At 33.9% G+C, this 13,294-nt stretch overlaps 1 protein-coding gene across 1 annotated transcript in view; it reads left to right on the top strand.

The window, feature by feature from the left end:
- Window positions 1–13,294, top strand: part of LOC111045943 — a 94,604-nt gene that overhangs the window by 71,453 nt on the left and 9,857 nt on the right. The window contains exons 2-6 of the mRNA XM_039421497.1: window positions 1,266–1,395; window positions 4,412–4,949; window positions 7,806–8,065; window positions 12,541–12,640; window positions 12,761–12,862. Of these exons, the coding sequence (XP_039277431.1) occupies window positions 1,358–1,395; window positions 4,412–4,949; window positions 7,806–8,065; window positions 12,541–12,640; window positions 12,761–12,862 (1,038 nt within the window). The 5' untranslated portion in view covers window positions 1,266–1,357. The remainder of the gene's footprint in view (window positions 1–1,265; window positions 1,396–4,411; window positions 4,950–7,805; window positions 8,066–12,540; window positions 12,641–12,760; window positions 12,863–13,294) is intronic.

Below are 13,294 nucleotides of genomic sequence, written 5' to 3'. Positions count from 1 at the left end.
TCAGCGCAAAATCTTGGAGAAAAGAATGCTGCTGTTATAATACCGGCTACCTTAATAATGTGAGCTATATATCATCATTATGAAGGGACAAAGCGATTCAATGCCGTCTTTTGAAGGCATGGTTTACCCGCGTTCCTCTCTCCCTCCTTTTCCTGTCCTCCATCCACTCTTTTCCATTCTATAATGATTGTTACCGCTAGGCTGACAGCTACATCAATGAAACCATGATCATAAATATTATTAAAAATCATTACAAAAGGAATCTCTTTTGATTTTCGATTTGCAAACAACAAAAATTGTATGAATATTGAACTATATGGTACTAGAAATGTTGAGGGAAATTCAATCTTGTATGAATTTGAGTTGAGCTTAAAATCAATCTAACACCCTCCATACTAACCTGGATTGATAGTGAGCTATATTCGAAATTATAATTTGAGTTATAATAGAGGTTCCGAACTTATTACGAAAGAGTTCTCCACACTCCCAAGTCAATTTTATGAACAGTTTCAAAGTCAATGAAACTCATCAGTGATAAGGTGATAAGCTAGGGAACACTAGGAGGCAGATGATGTCATGATCATACAAAAAAATTGTACAAGGTCGAATCTAGTTTCTAAATCAATCAAAACCTAGAAAACATCACTCCGTTTGATTCTGAATTAATACCCATTCAAAGTATTTATTGAAGCTCATATTACTCTACTCACCTCACACACAACAAATTCTATACCAATAAACAAATTAATATAAATATCGAGTGACCTGGCTGATTGCAATACTTGAGCATAACTCTTCTGTCCAGAGATACTAAACTGAGATTGATAGAAGCTGATAAAGTCTTGTAGTAGTTTGTAAGCGAATACGTGAACACAAAAGTTTTCAATGCTCTCGTAACATTTTTATCTTCCTTTAACAAAAAAGTAACTGGAGACTAGAACATTCATCTGAAGTGACTGGAGTGACTGAATGAAACCAAACAATAACTAATTGAGAGTCATCCCTGTCATCCCTAACACTTGTTCTCTGAATAATCGCCTATTTCTGAATCTGCTTCACTTATTACTTCTGCTTCAATTATTATCAACAGAAAATCTGTTCACCACCAATCATTTCCTCAAGTGGCAAACAAAATCTGGATGACAGCCTAATAATATGTATTAATAGCGATTGTTGTAATTTTCGGTCAAAACTGAAATCTTTTCCAGGTGCCAGAAAATAACCGTAATTATCGGCGATAATAACGATAATTTCGTCTGTGACAGGTGATCATTGTAACGGTGATTACCGTGATTGAGGGAACTTCGAAAGTGGAGTTTGTTGGGAGTTGTTGGTTCAGTAGTGTCTGGAGAGCAGCATGAAGCGGGAGAGCTCTGACAAAAATGTACCTGTCAGGTTAGTGAAGATAAGTTTGACAGCTTCATTTGACAACTATCTACCAGTTTTGGTTATTTGAAATATGTCCAAGAGTGGAAATAGCCAAAGTTGTCAGAATCCTGGGGGGAAGAGTATAGTATCACAAGATAGACAAAGAAAAAGTTCGTCTCTCAAATCGCGGGAGAATAAGACCTTGGTAGGGAGAAGTTCTTAGAAGTGTTCAATTTCAATCGCAGATCTGATCAGTCTCTCAAGTTCTTGAAATCTTTTTTGAACAATTTTATCGCTTAAAAACTGTTTCAATATCCATTCTGGATACTGCTTGTTCCTCCAGGAAATACTGCCAGGCGGTCGTGTAGTAACATTTTTCGAAATCTGTCAAACAACTTCAACTTCGGAATTCTTTTCTGCCCACTTTAGTACTGTTGTAGTAACTCTATTTTCATTCCTTTCCGAAACATCTGCTCTGAATATCTCTCCATTCTGAACCTAATTGTACGTATTCATTCTACAGTGGAGAAGTTTTCAGTACTAGGCTAAGTTATACTTCTCTCATAAGCTTTTTGCTTATCCAATTTTTCAAACTTGACATTATAGCAAAAATAAACTGTATTTTATAATTTTGAAAGGCATTATTATATATCTGCAATTTTCAACATGGATGGTGATTATATTTATTAACATTTCACAGCATGTGATGGGAATGTTGATATGAGCAAAATAATGATGTTTAACTATTAGACTATTTATTGAACAAGCGCTAGCGAGTTTTTACTTTCGAATTTCTGAAGGCCAAAGTCGTTGTCCGTCTGCATGTATGTTCTACAATATTTTTAGAAATAATTGATCAATCAGCTTCAAATTTGGAAAACGTATTCTTTGGAGCTTTTTACAGGTCAAGTTCGTTGGAAAACAAAATTGACTCACTCCTTCTTCCTTTCTCAGGAAATAAAAATAATATTGAAAGTGCATAAGAAAAATGTTGTGATTTAGTCAGCTGAAGAATTCATTGCATGCAATTACTACAGCTGTTTTCCATTCATTCATTCATTCATTCATAACATCAGCTGAGGCTATTTGGGACACATGCGCTTCATGCGTTGAAACATGATTTCAGTTGGTTAATATGAACCAATATCGGAGCACCGAGCTTCGCTCGTTATTTTCATTTATTGATAAACAGAACACAATTCTCTTAAATGATCGTGTTTATATTCAACAGCTGGCTATACGTCATCTTATGAATTTCGGGGATGCGATTTTTTTATTTTTCACATACTCACTTTTTACTATCGACAGCTGTTTCAGCCAAGGATGAATAAATTATCCTTTTAATGTCGTTCAGCAAGTTTTCTCAAGGATGAGACCTAGTGCAATCGAATCTTTATATCATAAACCAACTATGTTCCCAATTTCGTGAAAATCGTTAGAGCCGTTTTCGAGATCCGTTAAACATAAATAACCAGATATAAATATAAATAACCAGATAATTAACCACTCATAAAAAAATACAGAAATTGCTCGCTTAATATAGGATAGGCCTGATATACAACTTTTACATCGACTAACTGATTACTTGGAGCTTTGTATCGAAATTATGTATCACATGACCACCTTTTTATCTCAAAAATTAATTTGGATCCATATGAGGGTCAAAGATGTTAAAGCAATATGGTAATTTTTGAAGAGTGATATTTTATTCCAAATTATTCTTGTTAAAGAAATATTTAGCTGTTTCCATGATTTTCATCAACACTCTGTATAATTGAAAGTTGCGGGTTTCAAATATTACAATACAACATTTCTTGAGCGAGTTCTCCAACCCAGGGGGTCAGTATTGGTTGTCTGTCAGGTTGCATAAGGCATGACCGTGATAGATCAAAATTCAAGGAATTGTTAAGAGCATATTTGATTTGATAGATTTAGCATGCTCCAGTATAAACTAGTATTGATAGTCATTCTTTATCAATATTGTTTCATATTTAATTATTCGTATTTTAAGAAGTGGTTTAGGTTGATTGTTAGAATGATCATGGAGTAACTGATGATCTTTAATTGATTATTCACGCGTTCATGAAATATCCTACTATCTATCAGGCCATATGCATCATTTACGTTTAACGCTCAACCACATTTACTTGTAGATATAGTTTCATTTCTCATAATGTGTTTCATTCGAAGTTTAAAAGAACAGCTAATATTTCTCCGTTTATTTCGACAGAATATCTGCATACGGGCCTTAGTTACAATCATTGTTCATTTTCCTGATACACTATTGAAAAGACTGATTGGAGGAATGACTGTTTTTCGTTTTAATATTCCCCATTGGCTTTTATCGCTGTTAATACTTTACTCAAATTCTCGAAAATTTAAATAATAGGAAATAGCGGAATGTTAATAGTTTGTTTGCAAGATTGATGTACTGTTGAGTGTTGAATAAACTTCCGATCTACTCAGTAACCGTTTCATCCTTTTCACTCCAACACTTTTATATGAGTTACAGCTTTTCTTGAGTAACTGTATTAGAATAGAAATGGTGATGCCCATCCATAATGAAGATTCTAGAATGAATTGTCCTCTATCACGGATTTATTGAGAAAATTACATCTATGGTGTTGAAAATGTGACATCCATACAGACATCTATGTCTGTATCTAATGCTTTCAATGAATTCTTGATATAATATTCTAGTGTTTTCATTATGTTCCCAGACTGATTTGTGGTCTAGTGCTTGCGTAGCAGCTTAGAGATTCCGGTTTCAAACCCGCTCATCACCAAAAGTTTTTGACCAGGTCATTTCCGTTCTATCGGATGTGTTAAATTGTTGATCCTGGCTGAAGTATGACAGTCTTTAGGCCCATCCACGGCTTAAATCATACATTCATGAGTAGTGGGACCTTCTCACAAGGAACTCCCCACCAACAAAAGCCATGCGAATTTACTTTTTATTATGTTCCCATGTCATTTTACATCGAAAAAATAGTTTAAACTTATTGTTCCAGTATTCTCTTCAAAACGTTTTTTTCAATTACAGTGAGAGTGGTGGTGAAGAGCCAATCAACTCGGAGAAGCTCATCTCATACTTTGGAGACAAAAGACTGATCGGCTACAAAGCAATACCTTACCTGCTGATCACATGCTTCATCTTTATAAACTTGGTGTTCTGCCTGAACTATGAATGGCCGCAGTTCATCCGACGAATCCTAACTATCAAAGAGTTTTGTTTCGCCATTTTTGCACTAGGAGGCTACTTCGTACAGTTCGACTACTACGTTGTAGAGAAAGACTACATTTTGAAATATTTGAAAATTGTGGACCAGCATGCTACATCCGATGCTAAGAGAAAAATCATCAGGGAAACTAATGATTTCATCCGCTATCACAGCAGGTTTGCCGTCAGAGCTTTTTCATTCATGTTCGTATTCGCCTGTTGCATTCCACTGTTGCAAGTGATTATAGTTGTGATGAAATCGGTCCTGAAACAGGAACCCATGCTTAAGCTGCCGTTCGTCATTTTCCTCTACATGCCTGAAGGGTTCAGATCGCCGCTGGTCTACCTTGCAACCCAGATGGTGAGATCAGATAAAATATTTATCCATTTAACATAGCATATGACTACATTAAACAATAGAATATTGTCAAAACAGGTATACATGTACAACATTACATCTCTCAATAAGATAATCAGCAAATAATATCAGAAACTACAAAATCGAACATGTCAAACTAATTGGATATTTGTTATACAGTACAGTAGTTTACATACGGTGGGATTTCAAAACAGGTTTTCATGTATCACATCACATCTCTCAATACATCTGCAAATAATATCCAAAACTATAAATCCTATTATATTAAGCTAGAAACTCCTGTATATATTCATTTATTTGGGTCTTTATTTATTTGTTTTGGTATCTACTTATTTGGGTATTTATTTATTTATTTATGTCCAACGGATCTCGATAACGGCTCTAACGATTTTCACGATATTTAGAACATAGTAAGTTTATTATATAAAAATTCGATTGCACTCATTGGTCTCATCCCTGCAAAAACACACTGAAGGACATGAAAAGGATAATAATTATTCGTCCTTGGAGAAACAGCTTTGATTTCGTCGTTTGTCGATGATGGAAGATGCGAGTGCATGTGTGGGAGTGAGACAGAATTATGTTTAGCTTTTGAACTTATCTCACGAGAAATATTATCTAGACATTTTTATATAATTTTATTCAAGACCCATTATTTTTACTTTCCTTGCCCTATTACCATAGGTAAGGAAAGTATTGCTTTCCGAAAAAAATTAAGGTACCCCAATTTCTTAATTTTGTATACGTTTCAAGGTCCCCTGAGTCCGAAAAAGTGGTTTTTGAGTATTGGTCTGTATGTGTGTGTGTGTGTGTGTGTGTGTGTGTGTGTGTGTGTGTGTGTGTGTGTGTGTGTGTGTGTGTGTGTGTGTGTGTGTGTGTGTGTGTGTGTTTGTGTGTGTATGAGTGTATGTGCGTCTGTGTACACGATATCTCATCTCCCAGTTAACGGAATGACTTGAAATTTGAAACGTAAGGTCCTTTCACTATAAGGATCCGACACGAACAATTTCGATCAAATGCAATCCAAGATGGCGGCTAAAATGGCGAAAATTTTGTCAAAAACAGGGTTTTTCGCGATTTTCTCAAAAACGGCTCCAACGATTTTAATCAAATTCATATCCTGAAATAGTCATTGATAAGCTCTATCAACTGCAACAAGTCCTATATCTGTAAAAATTTCAGGAGCTCCGCCTCATCTATGCAAAGTTTGATTTTAGATTCTCAATTATCAGCCTTCATACACAATTCAAACAACAAATTTCAAGTGGAAAAGATAGAGCATGAAAATCTCTGCAATTAATGTCAAGTAACATTTTCACCTAAAATTGAAAATAAGCTTGAAATTCGAAAGAATGTGTTTATTAAATTGCAAATGTTGGCAAGTGTTGGTTCTATTAAATCACTCACTACGAAGCAGACCTCGTGTGTCTCCAGCGTTATTGTCCTGTCACCAGCTGTCTCATATCTTTGAATAGTAGACTTGTGCGAGAACACTAGCTTCAGGTGATCAATTTTCATAACGGCAAGGAAGTTGTGTGAATGCGCCACACCAGATTTTTTATTCATATTAACGAATATTGTAGCAAACATAGGTATATAGCATATCATTCTAAATTGAGGTATATCAAAATTTTCAGAGTTAATCATTATTTTACAGTTTTTAATGATTAGTGAGAGCTATTTTTTTATTCAATTTGGTTTGTGAAAAATCTAAATTCGACCTTTCTTTTTTCAAATTTTTGGACTGAAAATTGGACCTGAATTCAAGTGTATTGAACATAACCTACTTTTTGGACTATTTATAGTGTATGAATCAAAATTCGGGGAAGAAACAGTTATGAACGGGCCTGTTAGTCCTTGACCTGTGCCTGTTAGTCTGGTGCTCTGGCTAGCATCATTCTTCAGATTTCTATGTTTAATACCACATATGTTTTGGAAGCTTTGTATGTTGTTGGTAGTATATCTCCCTTTCCTGTAAGATATGTCACAGCCCAAGTAATTGAAATTTGATACCTGTTCCAGTATACTATTATTTAATACTATATTGCTCCTTACTGGCTCCTTTCCCTGAAAAGCCATAACCTTCGTCTTTTGCTGTGATATTCAGGTCATATTCTTGACAGAGGCTGTATAGCTCGAAGATAGCTTTCCGCAAGTCATCCTCACTGTTCTGTATGATTATTAGGTCATGGATTAGATGATAATAATAATGATAATATTCAGTGACCTGGCTGACTCAGGTCTGGTGTCAGAGTTTTCAGGTCGCAACTGATCAATTTCAGGGCCTCTGACATGACCCAACGACTGTTTCTTAGGCAGCCGGGACCGACGATTTAACGTGCTCATCCGAAACACGGGAGTGGCCCGAGAAAAATATCTTGCCGGGGCTAGGATTCGAACCCAGGTCTCTAGATGAGGGGTTAAAAATGGATTAGATGATGGCTTTATAATTCAGAGGCCCGGGTTCAAATCCCGCCCCGGGCAAAATATTTTTCTCCGGCCACTTGTAACTAATGTCACTTCCGAGTAACTGAATATTTATTATTATTATATTATTAATCGTATAATATGTTGAAAATATTGTATTGTGTGAAGGAGGCAGAATGGGTTTCTACCTGTTGACTCCATTATTGAAAATTATTATTATCACAAAAATACTCCTTATTCAACCAATTCTGATAGTTTGAAGTGGATCCCACAGTAGTGTATGTTTATAATAAGAATTTCCAATGCATAACAAATAAAATTCTTCCAAATCAACCAATATTCTGATACGTTGAAGTAAATCTCACTACAACAGGCCATGCTTATTCTGACACGCTTTCTACTATACTGTAGGTAGCTTTCACATGGTACGGACTGGCCATGCTGATGTGGGGGATCGGCTACAAAATATTCTTGATCGCGATGAAATGCATTTGCGCAGAGATGCAGCTGCTGTCGCAGAGTCTGATGGAGCTGGACACGGCGCTGATGACCAATCGAGTCGAGCAGCATTTGGATGCCATCGGCGAAGACCTGGTCATAGGAGCTGAAAACAATGTCAGACTCAAGAGATACTTGCAGAAAATCATCAGGCACCATCAGGACATTATCAAGTAGGTTTTTATCGATATTATTAGTGATAGTGGTATTTTGTAGTGGCTATCAACTACAGTTGCCGAGAAAATCATTGGAGTGGATTTTCTCATTAGTAGTAAATCATTTGACGTCATCATAACTCATCACTTGTGTGATATACGAGTGTTCAGTGATTCTCGCTGGTTGAACTCTATAGAAATAAAAATATAAATCTGAGTACACTTTTTAAATTTTTTCGTCAAAAATTATTTTTTGTGACGAAATAATTTCAAAAGGTCTGACGGTACATTTTGATACCAATAGAAATTTCATTAACTGAAATGAATTACTAGGTCTCAGACAGAATAGCAGGAATATCTGTCACCAATGGTATTATCAGTCAAATATAAGACGATAACGACTAGGAAAGCCAAGATTATGGCTTACAACTTGAAATGAAAATCAATTTCTCAATTATTTAATAAAATAATAATATATTGTGTGAATTTGAGGTTAGGTTCTTCATAAACAGCGCTTGTCGGCAATATCAATAACGACCAAGCTGAACATCTACAATTTAATTAGCTACTTGCTAGCAAATTAATTGCATCTAGGTAGCATTCATTGAGACTAGGACAAGAGGGTTTTGTAAACTAAGCATGTCAAATAATTGTCACAAAAAACGATTAAGAAAACACAAAAATATTTATTGTATCATATAGCATGAAAAATTATTAAACACAAAACAAGAAGATAAAGGAAATGGGATTTATTTTCATTGAGCGCATTAATACATACTACAGTTTGGGGATGTACCAATCAAAATACAGTATTTGCTCGGCGCTAAAAATTATTTAATTCAGAATCTCCACGTGGTCTTCATAAAAATTATAAAAATTTGTAATTGTTATAGAATGCACGAAACTATGTAGTTAAGATAAAATAAGAGTTTAAGATAGAAATATTTAGTCTTAATATAGTAATATGTTATTGTATTACGAACTATTTGACAGTATTAAATTAAGTCATCGCAGAGTATTTAAAATCCGCCAATGAGAGGAGATATTTAAATTCTATGTAAATTAAAAAAGTCGGAAGTATCGTCGAAAGAGAATAGGGGAAGACCAACAGCACTTGCTTGCCAGGAACACCCACCAATTATGAGAGCATTAGAATGAATCCCTTATTGTACATTAATTAATTTTTGAAAAAGTTCAAATTTTGATTTATGTAATAAAAAATAAATTCATATAACTCAGTGATGTCGCTGTATGACGTGAGTTATTAAATTGAATATCCCCATTGGAGAGGACGACAGCAGCCCACCAGAAAAGGCTTAGGACAAACGAGACGAATCCAAGCCATCATCAAAATTTGTGAAAAATCTACACGTGAGTTCATAATTATTTAAGAGGATCCTTAGTGCTACGAATTGATAGAATTTCCATAAAGCTAGCTTGTCGAGGGTATAACTTAAAAATCAAGCTTGATTTAGACTTAATTGTGCAAGTAATATTAATAAGGGAGAAGTCATATTTAAAATATATATATTTGAGAATTGAATGTTAAATTATATATCACAATTTGAAATTATTAAATATGCTCAGTTAATGTACATAAATATCAGTATTATTGTTTGCATAATAAGATTTATTGAAGCTCAAGTTCACAAGATAAATTATTTATCTTACTTCCACTGACGGCCGAACCTATGCCTTGAGATTTTATATTCAAAGTATCAATTATCATTGAATTATTTTATATTATTGAGAATTTGAAATATAAAATTCTAATTTGATAAGCAGAAGCGAGTCAAATCATTGAGCTATAGGAATCTGTAAAATGTATGCTGATACAAAAATCAGGAAAATTGATAATTGATGCTATTGAGCAAAATAAGAATTTTAATTGAGCGAGCTGTGATACTTTTCTTGTGTATTTCTCATATTGTTTTTCGCATTTATTGTTTCATATATTATTTTTTGCCCGTTGATTTCATTGTAATTATATATTTATTGATTGAATGGTGTCTTCTTGCATGACCAATGTTGTACTAGTATTTTTTATTATAATTATTGACAAATTAGTAAAATTATCAACCAACTGTATTCTTCATCGAATAAGTTGGATAAATCAGCGATATACAGTACCGATCATTGAATCTTCAGAAATAATACGTTCTCAAGATTTATTTAAATGGTTCAACTCATTCAATGAAATCAAATTGATTGAAATACAGAGTCTTAGTATGAAGTCGAAGCAGTATTACAGCCTCTTCAACATCTATAATTGCGGAACTGGTCAATGCAGCGGTAAAAATTACCGATTGACAGAGCAGCAGCCGTTTGCAGTAACTGATAGCAGAATTTGATATAAGCTCCTCAAAGAGCTGGTAAGAATTATATACTATTGGTATTTCAGCAGGTGTCAAATTACCAGAAATATTCAAATATCTCATGCTCTACCGACAGACAGCCAGCTGGGTATATGTAGGTCAAATACGGCTTTACAAAGGATACTTGGATTTATATTTTTATTTATATTCAAAAGTAGCCCTATTGAAAAAAACACTCTTTCTATAGATATGAAAGTGAAAATGCACTAATTCACTCACTCAATCACTCATTCATAATCAACATAACTAGAAATCTACTGAGCTAAATACGTTCAAATTTGTCATGTATGTTAAGTTGGACTTCTAGAACAGCACTAATAATGGCTTTTGAAAAATCTTCGAATATACGCTTAGAAGCTGCTGTTTTCAGCTTTATTCTGCGTTTGCTAAGCTTTTTCAAGAGTTAATTGACAAAAAAATGTTCAAATTAGGTGCACAAGCTCAGCTAAGGTGTAAAAATGATGTATTGAGGGACTTTTAGAATAACACCAAAGATCCGCCCAAAATCGGTGGTTTTGAGCGTTTCCTCAGATTTTTCAATAACTAATTAAGATAAAATGTTCAAATTTGGTATGACGTTCAGCTAGGGTGTAGAAATTATATCCTAAGAGGACACAAAAATTAAACCATAGATATGACCAAGAAGAGTGGTTTAAAAGCGTTTACCCAGCGTTCCCCTGCTTTTTTTAAATTTGGTACACTGGCCCAGCTGGAGTTTAAAAATGTTGTATTGGAGGATTTTTTGAATAACGCCAAAGATTCGCCCAAAATTTGCAGTTTCATTTTGCTGGAAAGAGCCTGAAAGTCTATATTTGACTAATTGAAGGGAGGAAGCAAGCAGAATGAAGAATGCAGATATGCAGAATGATACAGCCGGGGGTCCAGGGGGCGGAGCCCCCTGGATAAGGCAAGCGAAGCGAGTATTATATAAGAAAAAATAATGTTATTATTAAAATTCTATATAATGTAGATTGTAATTTAAGAAGTGAGATAGTATTGTTCTATTAGTATAGCAAACGATTATTCCAGTATTGTAGGTAGGTACTGAATTGATTTTTATGAAAATTATTTTTCTTCTTCTTCTTCTTTTTCTCCTCATCAGGAATAATGAAGAATTGATGCCGTTCATGGAACAGTATATTTATTCATTCATATTGTGAAGATGGTTCTAATTAAATGATAAATATAATAATTCTAATTGTTTGGCTCACCTCAGGGCCCCCTGACGTGTACGTGCCCGAGCAGTCTGCGTAGGTAGTACTACATAGGCTAGGTGAGTCTAGAACTCGGCCTTACACGATGTAATAGCTTGAAATTCTTTTGAGATCATATCACTTGTATCGATCATGCGATTTTTATTTATTGCTCAAGCGTAATTGTTGAAATATTTAATTGGAAATATTGTATGTCGGTTTACTTGACAAACAAGTTGGTACAAGAATAGGACTAGGTGCGTCTGGAGGGAACGACTTTTTTCAAATAAATTTAATTACCTATCTTGAAATTAGTGGCTAAATTACTGAAATTACAAGAATAAGTGTTAGTGAAATCAAATCTAGTATATAGATAGTACTATTACTCACATGTCCTTCATTCAATTTTGTTCGTTTAAAGGTGAAATTACTTTTCTTTCTACTGACCACTATACGTGGTAATCTAGCCTATTTCCAATTTCTAATCACGATAGAGATTATTATTTTAAACGATTCCACTTTTGTACTCCTTACAATATTGAAACAAGAAATGATGAATGTGTTAATACCGCATCAATACTGTTTAGTTCATTGATTGTGACCGGAATTGTGTGTGACCTATTTTAATGATGAATAATACGATCGAAACAGTCCCATCCATCCATCATAGATTATATTGACGAGCTTATTAAATCAGGATTGTTAATAACATCTTTTAAATAGATCCACAATGGTAATCATACCTCAATCTTTTCAATAATATTTGTTTTAGTCCACCACAGAACGCATACACTGTGATCTTTCCAATAAGCCATTGAATATTTATAATTCAGTTTGGGTGTTTCAGAGACAACAGATTTTTCATTAGAAACAAAAATTTTCTGCTTTGGGTTGTACTAAACATCTTATATATATTTTATTCCAGATCTATGAAATTGTTGAACAACGAATTCCAACTGACAATAATAATATTCATTAATATCTACAGTTTACAGCTTTGTCTCTACATAATATTCATTTTGAAGGTAAGCTGTCACATTGAATCATTTGCCAATCATTCTTAAATTTTGAAGCATCTACTCGTAGTATTCATCTCAATAATAATCATAATTCAAATTTTTATAAAAAATATTTATTTTTTACAGATGCCAGAGATTGTTCACAGAATTAAATATCTATTCGTCTACGTGGTTGTATTGTTCATTCAACTTCAATGGGCGACTTATGGACAAGATCTTATTAATAACGTAATAATAATCCATATTTTATACTTCTCATAAATATATTAATTGATCAATCATTTTCCAACATAGACTTGATAGAATGTCTCATCTGTTATCACTTATCATCATCATTTCCAAATTATTGAAAGTTAATAAATATTAGTCATATAAGTGAATAATATAAGTAATATGGTTGATAACTCATACAACAGCAAGATAACATTAGGACAGACAGACAGACAGACAAAAGATATTTATTTCAAAAAAATGCACTTTACATACAAAGTAATAATCTTATGTACTCATTCTTATTATCAATAAAAAACAACAACAGAAAATAAAAACAACCTCATGAATACACGAAGCCAAATGGGTATTTAGAAAATGGTCTGCATGGGCGAAACTTGTAGGTCTTGGAAAGATCTGAAGAGTCATTCTCAGTCAATATTGATGAAG

The sequence above is a fragment of the Nilaparvata lugens genome, chromosome 2, assembly GCF_014356525.2.
Source record: "Nilaparvata lugens isolate BPH chromosome 2, ASM1435652v1, whole genome shotgun sequence".
NCBI lineage: Eukaryota > Metazoa > Arthropoda > Insecta > Hemiptera > Delphacidae > Nilaparvata > Nilaparvata lugens.
The sequence above is the reverse complement of the archived record's forward strand: the minus strand, read 5'-3'. Positions and strand labels throughout refer to the sequence as shown.